Source organism: Panthera tigris, chromosome D1 (genome assembly GCF_018350195.1).
Source record: "Panthera tigris isolate Pti1 chromosome D1, P.tigris_Pti1_mat1.1, whole genome shotgun sequence".
Taxonomy (NCBI): Eukaryota; Metazoa; Chordata; class Mammalia; order Carnivora; family Felidae; genus Panthera; species Panthera tigris.
In genome coordinates this window covers 54,902,118-54,925,254 of record NC_056669.1, presented here as the reverse complement: position 1 = coordinate 54,925,254, position 23,137 = coordinate 54,902,118, and the positions used below count along the sequence as shown (strand labels likewise).

At 39.3% G+C, this 23,137-nt stretch overlaps 1 protein-coding gene across 5 annotated transcripts in view; it reads left to right on the top strand.

Moving 5' to 3' along the window:
- Positions 1 to 850: 850 nt before the first annotated feature.
- ACER3 (alkaline ceramidase 3) overlaps positions 851 to 23,137 on the top strand; it is a 167,094-nt gene continuing 144,807 nt past the window's right edge. Inside the window, exon 1 of one of the 5 annotated variants that reach the window (XM_042957533.1) lies at positions 851 to 1,184. In XM_042957533.1, coding sequence (XP_042813467.1) covers positions 1,082 to 1,184 — 103 coding nt within the window. In that variant the 5' untranslated portion in view covers positions 851 to 1,081. Of the gene's footprint in view, positions 1,185 to 8,106; positions 8,175 to 23,137 lie in introns of those variants that run through there. The other 4 variants (XM_042957537.1, XM_042957535.1, XM_042957536.1 and 1 more) reach the window with 4 other exon arrangements.

The following is a 23,137-nucleotide window of genomic DNA, read 5'->3' as shown; positions in this document are numbered from 1 at the left end:
TGATTTTGGCTCAGGTCATGATCTCATGGTTGTGAGATAGAGCCCCTTGTCCAGCTCTACAGTGACAGTATGGAGCCTGCTTGGGATTCTCTCTCCCTCTCCCTCTGCCCCTCCCACGCTTGCACTTGCTCTTTCTCTTTGCAAGAAAACAAAACAAACCCAAACAAACAAACAAAACCATTTAAACGACCCCTCCAGCAACTGTGTGGAGTGTTACAGTCTTGAGGCTGGAAGAAGGGGAGGCTGTTGGTTGCCTGGAGGGTAAGGGCACAATTATAGGTAGACAGTAGAAACCTCTGGGTTTGGAAGCCTGAACTGAGGCAGGCAAGCTCTGCTTTAGTTGAATTCTTTTACAGGATCTGAATGCCCTCACCCTCAACCTCCCCGCCCCGCCTTTTTTTTTTTTTTTTCTCCAGGGTTGTTGCCCTTTCCCTTTGTTCCCAAGAGACACTTACTTATATCTTTATCAGCAAAGCACTGTTTATTTCCTAGGAGTCCCCGGGGCTGGGAGAGTTCTGTTTCTGGGTTCCGTTTGAGGCCTGCGGTCAAAGGAAGACGCTGAGAAAGACGCTGTGCCTCTGCACAGGTTTTATCAAGCCAGGGCTTGCCGATGGCTTCAACCCAACCCGCCTTAGTTTAATCAAACCACACACACAGACACACACATACAAAGAGATAGAGTCTCTGACACGTCCAGACAGAAAACAGCCTCAGGGATATCAGAAACCCCAAGCCTACAGCCAGGGGCGTGTCTGGGCGGGACAGGCAGCCTGGGTAACCGTCGTCCCGGTGACCTGATCACAGCCCTTTCCTGGGAAAAGGACCCCCCCCCCCCCCCACAGGGGAACCCCTGTGGCCTCGGGGTGGGCGGGGCGCCGCCTGGCGAGGGCGGCCTGGAGGCGCCGGTGGGCGGGGTCTCCCGCCGGGCACTGCCGCTGACGGAGCCGGCCCCTCCCCTAAGGGAGAGAGGGTGGGCGGAGCGTTCGGTGGGCGCGAGAGCAGGGCCCGAGCCGGCCTGGGAGCTTGCCGAGCCGAACGCGGCCAGCGGAGCGCCTGGGCGGCGGCGGCGGCTGCGTGCGCGATGGCTCCGGCCGCGGACCGCGAGGGCTACTGGGGCTCCACGACGTCCACGCTGGACTGGTGCGAGGAGAACTACGCGGTGACCTGGTACATCGCCGAGTTCTGTGAGTGCGGGCGCCCGGGCCTGAGGCGGGAGGCAGGGAGGGAGGGCGCCGGTCCGAGGGGAGACGCCGCGTGAGGAAAGCGGAGGGCGGACCTGGCCGCCCAGGGAGGCACCAGGCCTGGCTGGGGAGGTGGAGTGGGGAGCCCCGGCCTGGGGGCAGGAATGGGAGCTCTGCCGAGGAGGGGAGCGGATGGGGGAATCCAGTGTGTCGGGTGAGGCGTGCGGGTGTCCGAACGGGTTGGGGAAGGTTGAGTTTGGGGATCGGAAGAGAAGTGGGGAGCCCCCCGCTGGACCTGAGGGGAGGCCTGAGGGCAGGACTGGGGATGGGAATTCCTTTATGACGGGAGCAGTGGGGCAGGCTGGGGCGGCCCTAGAGGAGGTGGGGAGAGTGGAGGATTCTGCTCGTTAGAATGAGGGCCTGGGACACCTGCTCCTACTGTTGCTGCCACCACCTTCGGCCTTAAGGGCACAGGAGAAGGGAACAGGTCCTAACTTAGTCTCACCCCAAACGTGGAAACTCCCAGGTCTTTTCCTTCCTCTTTCTCTGTTTTCGTCGGACCTCTTCGTCACCTCCAGGGAAGGTGTCGGGCTCACAGGAGCCAGGAGCACAGGGGACCAAGTCCCTGTGCCACTCTGCCTGCTTCCTTTCCTACTACCTAAGGGTTAGAGTTCATTTGAGGACACTACTTCCACTGATTGCACCTTCTGAGGACTTGGGGAAAAATCCTTCTCCAACTGCTTGCCCCTGACAGGCACCAATTGCCCCCTAGGTAGGTAGGTAGGTAGGTAGGTAGGTGTGTGCGTGTGTGTGTGTGTGTGTGTGTGTGTGTGTGTGTGTGTATTGCCCCAGCTCTTACTCCACTAGGTAGGTAGGTATGTAGGTAGGTAGGTAGGTAGGTGTGTGTGCGCGTGTTTATTTCCCCAGCTCTTACTCCACTAAGTTAGGAGAGCACAGGAAAAATCTGCCATTTCTTTTATGCACTTTACGTGGGTTAAGTTTTGAGAGCACAGTGTTTTTTTTTTTTTTTTTTTTTTAATGTTTATTTATTTTTGAGACAGAGAGCATGAATGGGGGAGGGGCAGAGAGAGAGGGAGACACAGGATGGGAAGCAGGCTCCGGGCTCTGAGCCATCAGCCCAGAGCCCGACGCGGGGCTCGAACTCACGAACCGTGAGATCGTGACCTGAGCTGAAGTCGGACGCTCAACCGACTGAGCCACCCAGGCGCCCCGAGAGCACAATGTTTGATCCTTCTTCCGGTACCTACCTGTTTCTGGCAAAGTATAGAGAATATGAATATATATATATATATATATATATATATATATATATATATAATTTTTTATTTTTATTTTTATTTTTTTATTTATTTATTTATTTTTTTGGCTATTACTGCCGCCTTTTAATTGGACCCACTTTCTCAGGGCATGAAGCAACTCTTCTTAGCTAACCTTCCCATTGCTACCGCCTTTTCCCAGACATTTGTTTGGCTTTGTAGGGAAGAGGCAAGAGTTTCGTGCCAGCTGATCCCACTTGATTCTCTTCACAGTAGTTGACTAAATAAAAAAAGAAACCCGAACTCTTGTTAGTGTTCAAGATTTTAAACCATTCCTTTGAAACCATGATTTGGGCTGAGAGTCACGTTTCCTGAACTACTAAAGTAATAATTTTTATATAATAATGGAAGAATATGGGCAGAGGGATCACTTGTAGTATAATTCCTTGGCAGCCCAAATGTTGGCAAGGAAGCGCTTTACCAATATGTTGTTAGATCATGTTGGCAAGCCCACACCTGGTCCAGAGAAGGTCTGTGAGAGGAAGGGACTTAAAATCATGCTTTCTGAACTGGAAGCATGTAACATGGAAGAACAACATGAAGACATTGCCATGGTCTTCAAACATTGGATGGGCTGTCATACAGAGCAGTTAAACTTTCTAAATTTCTCTAGAATGTGGAATTAGAGTATATGGATGGAAACTAACAGTAAGGGGAGAGATTTTGCTTCAGCCTAAGGAAACCTTTTAACTGAAGATAAGCATGGAATGGCTTGCCTGGAGGTGGAGGTCACTGGAAGTGTTGAAACAGACATTACTGAACTAACTCACATGAGTATTTTATGAGGAATTATTTAGTAAAGAAAAGGGGTTGGCTTTAGTTGACCTTTAGGCCCTTTGCATATTTATGGGTGGATATAAGTAATAATGGCTCTTAGTTTAGAACCAAGGATTAGAATCAAGAGAAAACTGACGGTTAAGTCATGTGAGCTATGAGGGTGCAAGATAGCTGTTCTGCCAGATAGCTGTGAGAAATGGGAAATGGCTTTTGGTCTTAATGTCCTCAGAGGAGGAAACTGAGAAGACTGCAGGGTGGGTTTTGACATAGGAATCAAGGGTTGCAAGAAGAGAGTAAGTGAATGTTGGCTGCCCTTTGCACATGTGCCTTGGGAGAAAATTATTTGGAGGAAGTTGAGGTCAAGTCTTTTTACCCAGGAAGCAGAGGGTATCCATCATTTTTTGGAGTAAGAGAATTTAATCTTTGAAGAATATGCAGGTTAATAATGATGTGTTTAAAATAAATACAATCATATCATTATCATGATATTTACATTAATGATAGGAATAGTAAAGATAATGATGATAATAGCCATATGTAAGTGCTTACTGTGTACCACACTTTGCTAAGCACTTCCTCTTCTCCCTTTCAATCTTTACCTGAGGTTGCAAAGAGTGGTGTAGAGATGGTGTTTAAGTTGAGGTCTGATTCTAAAGCTAAGTCATACAGAGAAAGACAGATACCATATGTTTTCACTCTTATGTGGATCCTGAGAAACTTTACAGAAGACCATAGGGGAGGGGAAGGAAAAAAAAAAAAGAGAGAGAGAGGGAGGGAGCCAAACCATAAGAGACTCTGAAAAACTGAGAATAAACTGATGATTGATGGGGGGTGGGAGGGAGGGGAGGGTGGGCGATGGGCATTGAGGAGGGTACCTGTTGGGATGAGCATTGGGTGTTGTATGGAAACCAATTTGACAATAAATTTCATATTAAAAAAAAATAAATAAAAATAAATAAAGATTAAATGAGATAAAAAAAAATAAAGCTACTATATCTTGTACTATCACACACTCATTGTTTTGTCCCTGCATGCAAGAAGGACAGGAGAAATAGAATACTGTCACAAAGGACAAATTGAATAATTATTCATGAACCCCGTCTTTCAGCACTAGGCTGTGTGTATTTTGAGTAATAAAAAGAGGAGTTTGGGGAATTGCATGTTCAGATATGGCAGCAGTTCTTAGTCACTGAAATACCAGAAAATCTTTCTTCTTAACATCACCCAAGATCATTTCAAATTCCTTTTCTGTTTTTTTTTTCATTTTTTTTTTCCAAATTCCTTTTTTGTTTGAACAGATTGTAAAAGGTAGAGGTTTTCTCTTTAGTTGTGAAATAATGTGTTCCTTGATGTGCCAGAAGTTATAGGTACAGGCAGTCCTCACTCTTTATAGTTGTGTAGGACAGCACAAAGGACCTTGCAAGTTAAAACCTGGCAAAGTAGTCTTAATAATCAATGGGAAAAGTTATGATTGTTTTGTCATCTTTAAAATTTTTTTGTCAAGCACTATAAACTCTCTTATTGTTGGTTATAGATATATAGAGAAATGAAAAAATAGTGAAACTAATGTTTAGTATACTATAATTTAAAACATCATCCTTTTCTCACAACCACTTTCTTCATTTATGTTGGTAAGTTTGTCTTCATTAAGTTCCTCTGGCTGCATATCTAGAGTCTCTGGGATGGCAGCAGTCAACATTGTCAGTGTCGGCGGTTTCTTCAATAACTCCGTTTATGTTTGATTGGAATTTCACTTCCAACATTATCACTTTTTGTTTCTTTGCTACACTTTCATCATTATTGGCCATTTCCCTCTTTTGATTATTCATGTTTGTAAAATATCACCTACATTCATCACCAGAGACAAGGAAGCAACTCAGCTACATGCCTTGCTGTCTGTACGTGAACTGATTAACAGATGTGCAGTGAATAATCACCAACAGTTTTTGCTTTGATGTCTTATCCATTGTTAGATATTTAGGCAGTTGGGGTGCCTGGGTGGCTCTGTAGTTAAGTGTCCGACTTTGGCTCAGGTCATGATCTCATGGCTCATGAGTTCGATCCCCGTGTTGGGCTCTGTGCTGACAGCTGGGAGCCTGGAGCCTGTTTCAGATATTCATTCTCTCTCTCTCTCTCTCTCTCTCTCTCTCTCTCTCTGCCCCTCCCCTGCTCACACTCTCTCTCTCCAGAACAAATAAACATTAAGAAAAAAAAAATTAGGGGCGCCTGGGTGGCTCAGTCGGTTGAGCGTCCGACTTCAGCTCAGGTCACCATCTCACGGTTCGTGAGTTCGAGCCCCACGTCAGGCTTTGGGCTGATGGCTCAGAGCCTGGAGCCTGCTTCCGATTCTGTGTCTCCCTCTCTCTCTGCCCCTCCCCCATTCATGCTCTGTCTCTCTCTGTCTCAAAAATAAATAAACATTAAAAAAAATTAAAAAAAAAAAAGAAAAGAAAAAAAATTTAAAAAAAAATTTAGGCAGAGAGTTAATTTTCTCTCAACACTTTAAATATGTTATTCATTGTCTCCTGGCTTTTATCGTTGCTGATGAGAGGTCTACCATCAGCTTAATTTTTGTTCCTTCACAGTTTATTTTGTCAAATCCAGCAACAGACTTTGAAAGAAGTGACTTTTCAAGTCAGTTAGGCGCTGATTGTGATGTGCTTCCATTATTTACATAGTGATTTGTGGACTGAACACCTAGTCGTGAAGTTTGCACTATATTCAGTCACTCACGGTTAATGTACTGTGGTACCTGAAATTTGAATTGTGTTGTTGGGGAATTGGAATTATTTAACTAAACTGTGTACCTGGAATTTGTGCATATTAGAACTCTTTAAAGTGAAGATTTCCTGTGCATTTCTATTCTTTACAACATTCCTAGTGAGTAGGTATGTGGACTTCCCACTTTATTGATGCAGGAAGTTAAGTAAACTGCTCAGCATCATACAGCTATTAAGGGGCAGAAATGGTATTCAAATATGGGTCTGACAATTCTTTCTACTAACACATAGTTCTGTGGGAAGTGGAATTTCAAGCACTGGTAGTTTCATGGAAGAAATGTTACCTAAAGGGAGGTGGAAAGGAATCCTCTGTTTTAATTATGGTCTCAGAGGAGAATTACCCAGATAAACTATAGTGTATAGAATATGCAACTATATAAAGTCACCTGTTCAAGGTGGCTGATAGGCCAGTGGGGGTATAAATAGGTAAGTACTATTAGGCATTTTCTGTTTTCAAGGGAAACGCATTACTCAAAATGTACTTGAAAGAAGAATGTCCCAAATTGATGTATTATGAAGAAGGGTTTATTGGAAAGCCAAAAAAAAATTATAATTTCTAATTATGGGTTTTATAGAGGTTACCTCAGTCTGAAGGGGTAACTTAGTAAGACTTTCATGAATGGGGAGAATGGGTGGTAACTTCTGGTAGGACCATCCAGCCATCTCCCTTTTGTCCTTGGGCTAGAATGATTCAATCTGGGTAGATACCATCCTTCTCGTAGCTTTGTTGTCCCCCTCCCCATCCTATTCATAGGAATTGGACAGAAGCAAAGTAGGACAACCCTCAGTTTTTATACCATTATTATGGGATTTGCTCAGATGAGTTTTTTCTTTGACACTATAGCACAAGACCAGAGAGGCTTCAACCAGCCTCTCTCCCATACACATATGCCACTCAAGGCATCTAGCTGCTAGTGGCTCATTGCTGCCTTTCTTTTCCTTTCCTTTTTCCAGGCCCCCTCCCACCCATCTTCTCTGAATTGTAGCCTCAAGTAAGTGAGTGTGTGCTTCAGGCTTCTTTTGGTCCTGGAGTTCTGTGGGCTGGCAGAGGTGATACTCCTGTCACCTAAGGAAGGCAGTCATTTTCCTGAGGGTTATTGACAGGCAAGCAGCACTGCCTCACACATAGCTCAAAGTAGTAAGTCAACTGAAGACTGAAGGCCAAGTGAAGGGCCAAATTCAGTGTACAAAAATATTTAGATTTAATATGTACAAGTCAAAGATTGCCAGTAAATTGTTTCCAGTGCTGTGATGGATGTATATATGTGGTGCATTGGAATACAAGGAGAAGTTACTCGTTAAGAGCTTAAAGTATAAAAGCTTTACAGTGTTAACACTTGAAGAACTGCCATACAGTTTATTTATTTATTTAAATTTGTTTAATTGTGCAAAAATGCACATAGAATAAAATTTACCATTTTAACATGTATAGCTTAGTAGTGTTAAGTACCTTCATGTTGTCTTGCAGTGAATCTCTAGAACTCTTCATTTTGCAAAACGGTAACTCTGTATCCATTAAATAACTGCCCATTCCTTTTTCCTCCCAGACCCTGGTGACCACTCTTCTACTTTCTGTCTCTGTCAATCTAGGTGTCTCATATAAAGACAGTGCTGTCTTTGTCTTTTTGTGACTGGCTTATTTTATTTAGCATAGTGTCTGTGTAGGTCAATCCATGTTGTAGCATTAGTTAGAATTTCCTTCTTTTTAAAGCCTGAATAAAACTCCATTATGTATATATACTACATTTTGCTTATCCATTCCTCTGTTGATAGACATATGGGTCGTTTCCACCTCTTGGCTATTGTGAATAGTGCTGCCATGAACATGGGTGTACAAATATCTCTTTGTGACCCTAAAGTGGAATTGCTGGATCATATGGTGACATAGCAGCTATTTAAACCTGTTCATTAGAAAGAAATCCTTTTATTATTTTCTTTCTTGGGTCCCATGAATTTATTATTATTATTACTTAAATTGTAATTTATTATTACTTATATGTAAGTTGTTAATGTACTTTATCTCCATCTTAATTAAATAAAGGTGCATGTAACTGCCAGAGTTCTAGTCACTGTTACCACACTGTATTGATCCACGTGAGGTATGTAATGTCTTGATATAATTCTAGTCCAAAATAAAACAGCATAATATTTTCACTAAAGCCTGGTTGTGGATAAATGTGATTTTTGAAATATTGAAAATAGTAGAAATAACAATAGCGAACATTATGAGACAGTTAATAGATGCAAAGCTCTATGCGTATAGGATCTCATTAGAATCCCTATTATAATCCTTATAATAGCTCTTTTATTTTTATTTATTTATTTTTTTTAATAATAGCTCTTTTAAGTGAGATTCTTGTTAGTTGTCTTATTTTACAAATGTGGAAATTGAGGGCTCATAGAGGGGTTAAATAATTTTGTACAAAGTTGTTCACTTTGCAGGTGGCAGAGCCAGGATTTGAACTCACACAATCTGACTCTAGAGCACATTCTCCTTCCTTCCTCTCTTTTTCTTTTTTACTTTTAAAATTAGCTTTTCGTGGGGCGGCTGGGTGGCCCAGTCAGTTAAGTGTCTGATTCTGCTGTCAGCACAGAGCCCACTTCAGATCTTCTGTTCCCCTCTTTCTCTGCCCCTCCCCCCCTCAAAAATAAACATTTTTAAAAAATTAGTTTTTTGAGGCATAATTTACTTAAAATGCATCCATTTTAAGTGTATAGTTTGAAAAATTTTGACAGGTGTATATATCTATGTAACCACCATTGCAGTCAAGACGTAGATTTTCTATCACCCTAAAAAAGTTACCCAGCAGAGCACTTAGTTGTAACCATATAGTATACTGCTTGATCTCTGAGATAGGTACTGTTATAATCCTAATTTGCAGTTGAAGACATTAAAGTTTAGGAAGATTAAATAACTTGCATAACTTGCCCTCGGTCACACACTATTTTTTTTAAATGTTTATTTATTTTTGAGAGATAGAGAGACAGAGAATGAGCAGGGGAGGGACAGAGAGAGAGGGAGACACAGAATCTGAAGCAGGCTCCAGGCCTCGAGCTGTCAGCACAGAGCCCAATGCAGGGCTTGAACTCAAAAATCGTGAGATCATGACCTGAGCCAAAGTTGAATACTCAGCTGACTGAGCCACCCACGTGCCCCCCTCGGTCACACACTATTAAGTGGCAGAGCCTAAGTGACCCAGGAGCCTTTTGATTCCAAAGATATGCTCTTAATACCATACTATGTTGCCTCCCTTCATTACTACTTTTTCAGACCTCAGTGGGTCCAGGGACCTCAGATTGGGAACTAGTGGTCTGATGCTTTCATTTTACTTGTAAGAAGAAAGACCTTGAGTATTGAAGTGATTTGCCTAAGATTATGTTACAAATTAGTGGTAAAACCTACGCCAGAATCCATATTCAGTAGTTTTTCAGGGAAATGGTAGCTGCTGAGGAAGATGATGTCAGTGTTGCTGATGTCATATTGTTAATGAGTTACCAGATCATAGGACTTCCTCAGAAGGAAAAGAGCTCCCAATGGGCTAATTTTTATGGTGAAGATACCTAACATCTATAGTATGCTTTACAGCAGTGCTTCTCAGAGGTAAATGTGCATGTTAATTACCTTGAGATCTTGTTAAAGCGCATATTCTGATTAAGTAGGTGTGGAATGTGGCCTTAGATTCTGCATTTCTTATAAGTTCTCAAGTGATTCCAGTCCTTCTGGTCTGGAGCTATACTTGGAAGAACAAGGGTTCAGGTTCACAAAGCACGTTTAATTCTTTTTTTCCTGTGGTGTGTAGGTGTTATCCCTGTTTGTATGTAAGGAAACCAAGTTCAAAAGGATAAGTGATTTGTTCAGGATCATAGGGCTGGTACTGGAACCTATGTTTCTAACTTTGAAAACCAAGCTAGGTGTTGAAACCCTCCAGCCCCCCATTCACAGTAACAAGACTGAAACCACTGCATGTGAAGGAGAGCTTGGAAGTGATTGTCCTGGGTAGTAAGCAAAATTGAACTTAAAATTGAACTTACTTTTTCATTTCAGAAAGTTTTCATTCTCATTTGCTCCTAACACTTTTGCCAAGCTCAAACCAAACCACTTTTTAGACTTAAGTCTGTAGTTAGTAGTGTTTAGTAGTACTTGAAGTCTGAGAACATTTTGAAGTCTCATCCTGACTTAGTTTTACCCATGTTGTCAAAGATACTAACTAGGAAGAATTGTCATTTGGTAGCACATGTTGGAAGAAATGATAGATTTTTATTGTTTTAATGGAACAGTAATTGGTGGGTGGGTAAATAAGAAGAACAAATACCTCAAATAGTAAATTGGGGAACTTTACTAAGCCAGAATACATAGAATAGTGAACATTTAAATGAAAATCTTGTCCAGTGCATTATTATCTTAGGTTAAAATTTTAAGTTGTTTCTTTGATTTTGGGTTCACCCTGTTCCTTTGCCAACTGTTTCCCAGTCAGTGGGGGAAAAAAAAAAAAAAAACCCTGACTTGGAGGGTTTTAGGTAATGCAGAGAGCATTTTAAAAGAAGTAGGGGCATGGAGACACATTTTAGGACCCAGCAAAATGATAGAGCCCAAAAGAGACAGCAAAAGCAGTTAATGGGGACACAAAAGTCCTACATGTTTTACTGTGGGGAAAGTACATAGTATAATGACTTGGAGTCTGAATCAAGATTCCTATTTGTTGCATCGAATGTTGTGACTTTGGGCAGATCCCTTAATCCTTCTTTGTATCAGTGTATTTTCTTTTTTTTTTTTTTTAATTTTTTAATGTTTATTTTTGAGAGAGAGAGAGTGAGCGAGCATGAGCAGGGGAGGGGGGGAGAGAGAGAGAGAGAGGAAGAAACAGAATCCAAAGCAGGCTCCAGGCTCTGAGCTGTCAGCACAGAGTCCGACGTGGGGCTTGAACTCACAGATCATGACCTGAGCCGAAGTTGGACGCTTAACCTACTGAGCCACCCAGGCACCCCATGTATCAGTTTATTTTCTATAATATGAAAATAACGATATCCAAGAGGGTTATGAGAATTAAATGGCATGATACACTTGAAAGTGTACAGTGAGGTGAAGTGCCTAGCAAATACTAGGTGCGCAAAAAATGTTAGTTGAATTCCCTAATTCAGCTGAGCCTGGGTGGCTCAGTTGATTGACCAGCTCTTGGTTTTGGCTCAAGTCATGATCTCATGGTTCATGAAATTGAACCTTGTGTGGGGCTCTGCACTGACAGTATGAAGCCTGGTTGGGATTCTCTTTCCCTCTCTCTCCCTCTCTCTCTGCCCCTTCCCTGTTTATGCTGTGTGCATGTGCTCGCTCTCTCTCAAAATAAACAAATATTAAAAAAAATATTAGTTGAATTGGGATCTAGTGAAAATAAGTTAAAAAAAAAATCATACTGTGTTATAGTTGTGGCCTCCTCATCTGTGATGGTTAATTTTTTCTGTGAACTTGGCTAGGCTTTCGTATCCATTTATCTGATCAAATACTAATCTAAGTGTTGTTATGAAGGTATTTTATAAATGTGATCAACATCTACAATCAGTTGACTTTAAGTAAAGATTACTTTCAGTAATAATGGGTGGGCCTCATCCCATCAGTTGAAAGGCCTTAAGAGCAAACACTGAGTTTGGGGGAGGTAGAGAAAGGTTAAACTTTTCTGGGGGGACGTCTCCTCCTTGACCTAATTGACTCCTTGCTTTAGTGGGCCTTTCCTCTCTTCTCTTTTCCTCCCTTTCATCTTTCTTTCATTTGTTTGAATATATTAAGAATATACCAGAATTTTTAGATGTTTTCAGTGGGATTGCTTTTGCACATGATGTTCCCTTGTCATTTGTAGCTGCATTCTCTCAGTGGATACCTCTCTTCTATTATTATTATTATTATTATTATTATTATTATTTAATCTTTATTTTAAGTAGGCTCCATGCCCATCGTGGGGCTTGAACTCACCATCCTGACATCTAGAGTTGCATGCTCTACCGACTGAGCCAGCCAGGAGCCCCAGTGGATACCTCTTTAAACCTTGATTGATTATTCCTTACAGTTAGGTGCTTCTGTTTTCCTTAGAGGACTTTCTGTTGACAGAAGGATAGAGACCGAATTCTAACATGGCATGAAAACCCCTTTTTTTAAATGAATATCTTTACAACAAAGTCAGAAGAATTTTGCAGTGACTATCTGTTCAACTATTGTCTAGATTCTACTATTAACGTTTTATTATGCTTTGTTTTGTTGCATGTCTACCCAGTTGTCCATTCTTCTATCAGTTCATTTTAATTTTTGACATTATTAATTTCAAAGTAAATTGCAAACATCTTTATACTTTCTCCTAAATCCTTCAACATACATATCATCAATTAAAGTTCAATTCTTTGTTTTTTTCTTTGGAGGTAAAACTTATATTTGAAGTAATGCGCAGATCTTAAATGTATATTTGCTGAATTTCAAGAAATTGAGACATTTGTGTAATCAAAACCTCTATTAGAATATGGAACTTTAGCATCAAGTGAGAAGGTTCTTCATTCCCCTTCCCTGTTAATTCTTACCTCCACCTTCCCCTTCTCTTCAGGGCTACCACTATTCTGATTTCTTTTCCCCCACCATAGATTAGATGTGCCTGTTCTAGAACTGCATTTAAGTGGAGTCAAACAGTATTTACTGTTTAGTATAAGATTTCTTTCTTTTTTTTTTTTTTTAAAGTTCATTTATTTATTTTGAGAGATAGAGCGCGTATGCATGCACATTGGTTGGGGAGGGGCAGAGAGAGAGAGAGAGGGAGAGAGAGGATCTCAAGCAGCCTCAGTGCTGTCAGCGCAGAGCCTGACAGGGGCTCAGTCTCACAAACCATGAGATCATGACCTGAACCAAAATCAAGAGTCAGATGCTCAACTGATTGAGCCACCCAGGCATTCCTGTGTTAAGACTTCTTTCACTCAGCATAATGTTTTTGAGATTTCACCAATGTTGCATGTATTGGTAATTCCTTTTTATTGCTGGGTAATATTCCATTGTATGAATGTACCACAGTTTATTGATTTACCTATTGATGAACACCTCGCTGTTTTAAGGTTTGATAATTATGTATAAAGCTGCTATGAACATTCTTGTACAGGTCGTCTTGTGGATATGTATTTTCATTTCTCATAGGTAAATACTGAGGGTTGGAATAACTGGGTCATAGGTGGTTGTGTGTTCAGTTTTATTAGAAACTACCAGATCTTTTCTCAAAGTGGTTGTAACGTTTTACATTCACAGCATTTCATCCACTTCCTCACTAACATTTGGTTAGTCTTCAATTTTTGCCATTCTGGTGGTTGTGTACTTTTAGCTCATTGTGGTATCCAGCTTATTCTAAACTCTTCAGTCTGTGTTCCTCCTTTTCCCTATAATTCCTGCTTTCCCTACTTACACTGTACTTTTGCCAAAACAGCCTGTTTACGTATTACATTTATACTCCTGTGCACCTTTCATTGTATGTGTTCTTCCCATGAGAGATAATAAATTGTTTTTTCTTATTTATTTATTTATTTATTTATTTATTTATTTATTTATTTAATAAATTGTTTTTTGAAGCCATCAAGTTTGGGGGGTGGTTTGTTATTCAGCAGTAAGTAACTGAAACAGTGTCTAAAGTTGAGTTTTGAGCAATTTTGATTTCCTGTTGTGTAAACTCCGAGTATGCCAAATTACATCATGCTTTTTATTCTTAGAAGATGAAACTTTAAAAAGAATAATAAAGTTTAATATAGGCCCTCTATCTGAAGATTTCAAAGAATTTTTATAAGCATCATTTTATTTATCCCTATAATGTACTCATGAGACTCAAAAGAGGTATTTTGCCCAGTGAAAGTACATAAGTACTTCAAGGTTGAAATAATTCAATTGCATGACTGGAAAAATCTTTGACTCATAATAGGTGTGGACTCTTTTAAAGTACTTTAACTTTTCAGAGCAAGCTGCAAGAGGAAAGACTGAATGAACTCAGAAAACAAAACAGAACTCTAAAGATTATGCATGTTAAAATCTTGATACTGTTATAAAAATTGTTTTATGATTGGAATTCATTCATTTACTCATTTATACAAAATGATAAGGAGGTATTCTAGATACGATAGTATTCCCAAAATGAAATATATGGTTTTAGGCTATTTTACCTGCTGAGTAGCAATCCCTCCTCCACCCTCCCCACCCCCCTTGTAAAGTAGACATGAGGACAGTCTGGTTTTATTGTCTGAAATCCAGTTGGTCACTGGAGTTCACTCAGTCTTGCCAATCAGATGGATGTTCTCTATTCTTTCACTATTGTAGGAATGTCCAACTTAAAGCTTGACAATTGAAGAGAATTATGACCTTGATAAAGGAGGACTGTTCTTTGGTTAAGAGCATTCATTAAATAAAAATAATAGCTCCCTCTTTGCCTTTCCCTCATTCCATATTCTTCCTTTTTCTCCAGAGGTAACTGCTATCCTTAATTTAGTGTTTATCATTTCCTACCTTTTTACCACTGTGTGTTTCTAAGAATATACTGTTTAGGTTTGCTTGTTTTAATTTTACATAAGTGGAATTGTACTATATATATATGTGTGTGTGTGTGTATGTGTGTGTGTGTGTGTGTGTCTGTGTGTGTGTGTGTATTCTTCAACTTGCTTTTTTCACTCAACTTGTGGTCAAATATGTATCATCCATATTCCCAAGAATCCTCTCTGTTGATAGGTTTAGCTATAGTTCATTTATTTTTACTGTTTAGAATTCCACTATATGAATATATTGATTTATCCATTCTTCAGTCATTGGATATTTTGTTGTTTTCAGGTTTTTGCTGTTACAAATGTTATAACATTTTTGTACATCATCTGGTACACACAAATTTGAGAGTTCTTGTGTCTATTGAGTAGTATAATGGTTAGATTGTAGGGCATGCCCATATTCAACTTTTACTAGATCTGAAGTGCTCAAGCTTTTTTTGTCTCATCTCCTTTATACATTTAAAAATTGTTGAGGACCCTGAAGAGCTCTGTGAGTTAAATCCTTTGGTATTTACTGTATTAGAAGTTAAAATAAAAAGATTTAAATTTTTTATTAATGCACTTAAGATTCATGCTTGTGAGAAATGAGATTTCACCATGTTGTATCAGTTTATTCCTTTTTATTTAATTTTTTAAAAATTTTCAAAAGATTATTTTTGTTATCTCCACACCCAGTGAGATTTAACTATGTTGTTGTATCAGTAGTTTATTCCTTTTTTATTTAATTTTTAAAAACATTTTTTAAAGATTATTGTTCGGTTATCTCCACACCCAACGTGAGGCTTAAATCCACAACCCCAAGATCAAGCGTTGCATGCTGCACCAGCTGAGCCAATCAGGCACCCCAATGGTTTGTTCCTTTTTATTGCTGAGTAGTAGTCTACTGTATGGAATATACTGGTTTGTTTATCCATTGTCCTGTTGATGGACACCAGGACTATTTCCAGTTTTTGGCTATTGTGAATAAAACTGCTGTGAACGTTTTTATACAAATCTTTTCATGGATATATATTTTCTTTTCTTTTCCTTTCTTTTTATTTATTTACTTTGAGAGATACAGCGTGATTGAAGGAGGGGCAGAGAGAGAGAGAGAGGCCGACAGAGAATACCAAGCAGGCTCTGCACTGTCAGTAAGGAGCCCAGCCCGATGCAGGGCTTGAACTCACGAAACTATGTGTGGGTCATGACATGAGCCAAAACCAAGAGTCCAACGCTTAACCAACTGAGCCATCCAGGTGCCCCAGCATAGACATACATTTTCATCTTTCTTGGGTAAATTCATGGGAGTGGAATTGCCAGGTCATAGAGTTGGTTTCCGTTAAAAGACTGCAAGACTTTTTTCCAAAGTGATATCTCATTTTATTATAGAAGTTTTAGGTGTTCCACATCCTCAACAACATTTGGTGTTATTCTTTTTGAAAATTTTATCCACTCTGGACTATATGTAGTGGTCTCTCATCGTGGTTTTAATGATCATTTACCTGATGAATAAAGATGTTGAGCACATTTTCATTGCCTCTTGGACATTCCTGTATCTTCTTCTGTGAAGTGCCTTTTGCCCATTTAAAAAATCTGTTGTCTTTAAAATTTTTCTTTTTTAAAAATTTTTTTTTAACATTTTATTCATTTTTGAGACAGAGAGAGACAGAACATGAATGGGGGAAGGTCAGAGAGAGAGGGAGACACAGAATCCGAAACAGGCTCCAGGCTCTGAGCTGTCAGCACAGAGCCCGACGCGGGGCTCGAACTCACGGACTGCGAGATCATGACCTGAGCTGAAGTCGGACGCCCAACTGACTGAGCCACCCAGGCGCCCCTAAAATTTTTCTTAATTGAAGTATAGTTAACATACAAAATTTATTAGTTTCATGTGTGTAACATAGTGATTTCAACATTTATATATATTATGGAATGCTTGTCATGGTAAGTGTAGTTGCCATTTGTCACCATCCAAAGCTATTAGAGTATTATTCCCTAGGCTGTACTTTTTTTCATCCCCATGATTTATTTATTTTATAACTGAAACCTCTTAATCTTATTGAAATCTGGTACCTCTTAATCTTATTGAAATATTTCATCTATTCCCTCATCCCCTTCCCCTCTGGCAACTACCAGTTTGTTCTTAGTATTTATGAATCTGTTTTTGTCTGTTTTGTCTGTTTTATTTTTTGGATTCCCCATATAAGTAAAATCATAAGGTATTTGTATTTCTCTGACTTATTCCACTTAGCATAATACCCTCCCTCTAGGTCCATCCATGTTGTCAAAAATGGCAAGATTTCATTCTTTTTTATGGCTACGTAATATTCATTTCTGTGTGTGTGTGTGTGTGTGTGTGTGTGTGTGTGTGTGTGTGCATCCACATCTGTTTATCCATTCATCTTTAAATGGATACTTGGATTGCTTCCATATCTTGGCTGTTATAAATGTTGCAATAAACAGAGGGGTGCATATATCTTTTTTAATTAGTTTTTTTCATTTTCTTTCTCTACCCCGAAGTAGAATTACTGAATTTTATGGCATTTTTTTTTTTTTAATTTTTGGAGGAACCTCCATACTGTTTTCTGTAGTGGCTGCACCAACAGTATACAAGGGTTCTCTTTCCTCTATATCCTCACCAATGCTGTTCTTTCTGGTCTTTCTGATATTAGCGATTCTGACTGGTGTGAGGTGATAATCTCATTGTAGTTTTGATTTGCATTTCCCTCATGATGAGTGATGTTGAGCACCTTTTCATGTGTCTGTTGGCCATCTGGATATCTTCTTTGGAGAAATGTCTATTCAGGTACTCTGCCCACTTTTTAATTGGATTTCTTAGAGTTTTTTTGGTGTTGAGTTATATGAATTCTTTAACATATTTTGGATATTAACCCCTTATCAGGTATATCATTGTAAATATCTTCTCTCATTTAGTATGTTGCCTTTTCATGTTGTTGATGGTTTCCTTTGCTGTACAAAAACTATACATATTTAAAGTGTATGATTCGCCAAATTTTGACAGATGTACTCCCATGAACTCATCATCACAATCAAGATTTGAACATACTCATCCCCCAAAGTTTCCTTGTGCACCTTTGTTGTTTCATTGGTGGTTTCAGGTAGGAGAGTAAATCTGGTCATTGTTATTCTATCTTGGGTGGAAGTGTAATGTGCATTACTTTTAATTCTGTCATTTATATAGCCCATCTTGCTTGTTACTGTTCTCTATTAGAATAATCTTTCTTGCTTATATGGCAAGCTGGCTGCATTAGGCATCTTCATAAAAGTGTTCTACCAGCTATGAGACTGGTACAAAGCCATGTGTACCATCAGTAAATGGTTTGCTTCTTTAAGAGATTGGACAGGAGTGCCTGGGTGACTCAGTTGTTAAGCGGCTGCCTCTTGGTTTTAGCTGAGGTCGTGATCTCATGGTTTGTGAGATCAAGCCCTGCGTCAGACTCTGCTCTGAAAATACGAAGTATGCTTGGGATTCTCTCTCTCTCCTTCTTTCTCTACCCCTCCCCTGCTTGCACCCCACCCTCCCCATACTCTCTCTCTCTCAAAATAAATAAATAAACTTAAAAAAGAGAGAGATTGGATAAAATATGGCCCTAATTTTTAAAAAATATGAAATTTAAACTATAGAATTTATGCTTTAAAATCTATTTTGTTTCGGGGTGCCTAGGTGGCTCAGTTGGTTAAGCATCCAACTTTGGCTCAGGTCATGATCTCATGGTTCATGAGTTCAAGCCCTGAGTCAAGCTCTGTGCTGACAGCTCAGAGCCTGGAGCCTGCTTCAGATTCTATGTCTCCCTATCTCTCTCTCTGCCTCTCCTACCCCTCTCTTTTTCTTTCTCTCTCAAAAATAAATAAACATTAAAACAATTCTTTTAAAATCTATTTTGTTTCTTTTGCGTGGCATTTTTTTTCCAGGCTTTTATTGTCAGCTATTGTGTACTCTTATGTTTAAGGTGTTTATCTTGTAAACAGCAGATAGCTGTCCTCTTATTTTTGTAATTTTTTAAAAATTTTATTTTAGAGAGAGAGAGCATGGGAGAGGGGCAGAGGGAGAGAGAAAGAGAATCTTAAGCAGGATCCATACTCACCATGGAGCCCGACGTGGGGCTCAATCCCACGACCCTGGGATCATGACCTGAGCCGAAATCAAGAGCTGGACTCTCAACCAACTGAGTCACCCAGGCGCCCTTCTCTTATTTTAAAAATTCAGTCTCATTTTCTATCTCTCTGTGATTACTGATTTACCCTGATTACTGATACATTTTTATTTATTTCCACCCTTTTTAATGCTTTTTATTCTATATTCTCCTGTATTTCTTGCCTTCTTTTGGCCGTGATAGGTTTTTTTAAATTCCTTTCTCCTCTCTGCCAGATTGGAAGCTACTGGTTTGTTCTAGTTCTTTTTTACTGGTGCTTACTTAAACATTTTTTGAATACATGTTTGACTTAAAGTACAAACTTTTCTTCTCCTTTTGGATAATTCAAATAAGCTACTTTAACTTTGTATATGCTCCTCCTAAGTTACATGCTATTGTTATTTAGTATGTATTAGTCTTTGATGCATAACAAATTTCCACAAATGTAGTGGTTTAAAGCAACACAAATTTATAATCTCACATTTTCTATAGGGTAGAAGTGTGGGCCTGACTTGGTTCTTTGCTTAGTCTTACAAGGCTGCAATCAAGGTATTGGCTAGGGCTGTGGTCTCATCTGAAGCTTGAATAGAGAGGACTTCATTAGCAGAATTTGGTTCCCTGTGGTTGTAGAATTGAGGCTTCAGTTTCTTGCTGGCTTTTGGTTGGAGATACTCTTCGCTCCTGGAGGTTGCCCTCAGTTCCTTGCTATATGGAACCTCTAAAATAGGCGAAATAAAATAAAATAGGTGACTTAACAATGTTGTGGCTTGCTTCTTCAATGCCAGCTCACTATGTAACAACTTTCTTACTGTTTTTCTGTACTAGTGGGTGGTTACTTTTCTGTTTCACTTAACTACTGAGGAGGTAGTCCCTCATGCATCTCCTATAGATGATCTCAGATCCAGTTCCCGTCCTCCCATGGTCCAGTGCCTCATCTCTTATTCCTATGTGAGCGCTGAAACTCTACCTCCTACAGTAATGAGAAAGGCAATTCACTGCCATACCTGTTTCTGTCTGTAGGACAGTCATAACCAGGTATCGTATTAATTTTCACATTCTTCTCAATTTTTCCCTCTGGGAATTACCTTTAGTCTTTTGGGAGTTGAGCTGTGCATTGAAAAATATATTATTAAACTTTATCTAGCATATCTAGGTATTTGTAATGAGAGGATTTTTGGGTTATCTGCCATATTGCTCAATAGCTATGTCTTCATTTTCTTTTAGCTAAAGATTTATACATTTCAAAACTGGAAACAGTATTAACTATATATACATATAAAATATGTATACTTACAGATGTATAAGATAAGAGTTTCTGATAATCAGTTTTGCCCATGTGGAATGTAGAATTGAGAAGTATAATGGAGAAAGACTTTCATAATCCGGCCTTGATGACTTTTCTGATGTAATCTCTTGCCTCTCTAAACACTTGCACTTTATACTTCAGCAGTATAATTCAGCTTTTATTTCCTCCAACACAGACTGCAGCTTCATAGTTTCCTGTGTTTGCATACATTATTCTTTCTGTCCAGAACGTCCTGTTTATCTCTCTCATTTCTCTTTACTTGGTTAATTCAGCCTTTTTTTCTTTACATTCATTTTTTTCTCTTAAGCATTTTTAATTATTATATTTTTCATTTTTAAAGGTTCTGTTGTTTCCTTTTCACATCTGCCTGACAACTTTTGATAATTTTTTTCTTTAGTTATTTTTTATTGCTTTCTTTTATTTCTTTAAACATCAAACATATTTAATGTCCTATATCCTTAAATTTCAGTGTCTTTCATCTTTGCTTGTCTGTTTCTGTTGCTTGTTGTTTCACTGTTCTTCCTTTATGGTTGCATGTTTCCTTATGTTTTCTTGTGATTTTTTTTTTTCCTTTGAGGGAGAGTGCAAGTGAGCGAGGGGCAGAGAGAGAGAGACAGAGAGAGAGGGAGAGAGAGAGAGAGAAAAAGAGAAAGAGAAGCAGGGCTCACCCAGGGCTCGTGTTTTACCTGAAGCATGGCCCATGTTCACCTGGAGCAGGGCATGAGCTCACCCAAAATGGGGCTTATGCTCACCTGAAGCGGGCTCGTGCTCACCCAATATGGGACTCGAACTTACAAACTGTGAGAACTCATGAACTGAGCTGAAGTCAGGTGCTTAACGACTGAGCCACCCAGGTGCCCTGTGTTCTTGTGACTTTTGACCATGAGTTCATTTTTTTGCAGACTTGGGAAATCTTTGAGGCCATGTTAGATTGTAAAGTCTATGAAAGGAGGGGACCTTGTTCATTGCTGTATCATAGGGCTTCTTACAATGTTTACTACATGAGTATTTCACTAAATATTTATTGAATGAATGATGTGTGTACATTTCCCATAGTATTGTAATTATTTATATATATGCCTATATTCTCCACTATATTGATAATGCCTTAAGTTAAAAATCTTTTTAGCTTTAACTCTGTATCCATAGCACTTAGCACAGTATCTAATATAGATTAAGTTCTCAGTAAATGTTAAACCAGTGAGAAGTTGCTTGACATAATTCTGACCATTGTAATCTATAAGAATGAAAAAGATTTATTTTTGCCCGGTTATCATTTTGAAGCCATTATCTAGTGGAGGCACTAGAGAAATGATGAATCAATTCAGGTAACCAGTAGTATGCCTTCATCATGATTGATTAAAACAGAACCTTTTTCCAGACTGAACTACAAAGTCAGAACTTTTTTTCTTTTAAGTTTATTTATTTGAGTAATCTCTACCCCTAACATGGGGCTTGAACTCATGACCCCAAGATCAAGGGTTGCATGCTTTTCCAACTGAGCCAGCCTGGTGCCCCTAAAACCAGAACTTTTAAAGTCCGGTGTCACTGAAGGCTGATTGCATCATCATCATTCACTGATTTCAAGGCATTGTGAATATACAAAGTGTTCAACAAATATTTACTAAATACCTACTATAGGTATATTACTTTGCAATGATGTATGTTCCCAATTTATGTGCTAGGTAAGGTATAAATTTTTAAATGCAAAAAGGTGACTAGCACAAAAGATAAATCATTCATTTCAGCAGTGAACAAATTGTCTTAAGACAGTATCATTTCTTTAACCATATGGATCATGAATGAATAAATTCTATAGAGGTTGAGGTAAGTCTAGTATAGTTGCCAGAATTACATGTTTTGCTTGTCTCTTAAGAATTATTAGTATATGGGAATGCAACTCTGGAAAACAGTTTGGAGGTTCCTCATAAAACTAAAAATAGAACTACCCTACGACCCAGCAACTGCGCTACTAGGCATTTATCCATGGGATACAGGTGTGCTGTTTCAAAGGGACACATGCACCCCCATGTTTATAGCAGCACTATCGACAGTAGCCAAAGTATGGAAAGAGCCCAAATGTCCATCAGTGGATGAATGCTAAAGAAGAAGTGGTGTATCTATACAATGGAGTATTACTCAGCAATCAAAAAGGATGAAATTTTACCATTTGCAACTACGTGGATGGAACTGGAGGGTATTATGCTAAGTCAGTCAGAGAAAGACAAAAATCATATGACTTCCCTCATATGAGGACTTTAAGAGACAAAACAGATGAACATAAGGGAAGGGAAACAAAAATATAAAAACAGGGAGGGGGACAAAACAGAAGAGACTCACAAATGTGGGGAACAAACTGAGGGTTGCTGGAGGGGTTGTGGGAGGGGGGTTGGGCTAAATGGGTAAGGGGCACTAAGGAATCTACTCCTGAAATCATTGTTGCACTATATGCTAACTAATTTGGATGTAAATTTTAAAAAATAAAATAAAAAAAAAAGAATTATTAGCATAGACCAACACTCATGATTGTGTCTCTCTCTCTTTTTTTTTAATGTTTATTTATTTTTGAGAGAGACACAGAATGCGAGTGGGTTAGGGGCAGAGAGAGAGGGAGACAGAGAATTGGAAGCAGGCTCCAAGCTGTCAGCACAGGGCCCGACGCGGGGCACGAACTCACAGGCTGTGGGATCATGACCTGAGCTGAAGTTGGACACCCAACGAACTGAGCCACCAAGGTGCCCCAGTTGTATCTCTTTTATTCTCTTTCTTTTTCCATGATGTGGTGGTAGGAATACAGCTTGTTAAAGAGAAATGAGATTGAATCTAGATATTCCCACTTGGGAGCTATATGACACTGGGCAGATTCCTTAATCTTGCTATAGCTCAATTTGCTGATATGTAAAATAAGAATAAGACCTAGATCACAAAGTGATATTTTATTTTAGAAAGATTATGTAAATAATGCCACTAGTAGGTTCCAGGCGTATAAACTCAATAGATGTTAGTACTCTCCTGCTTTATATTTTTTCTTTTATTATCTAATTTGTGTGATTTTTTTTCACAGTTTCATGCTCTTTTTTTAAAT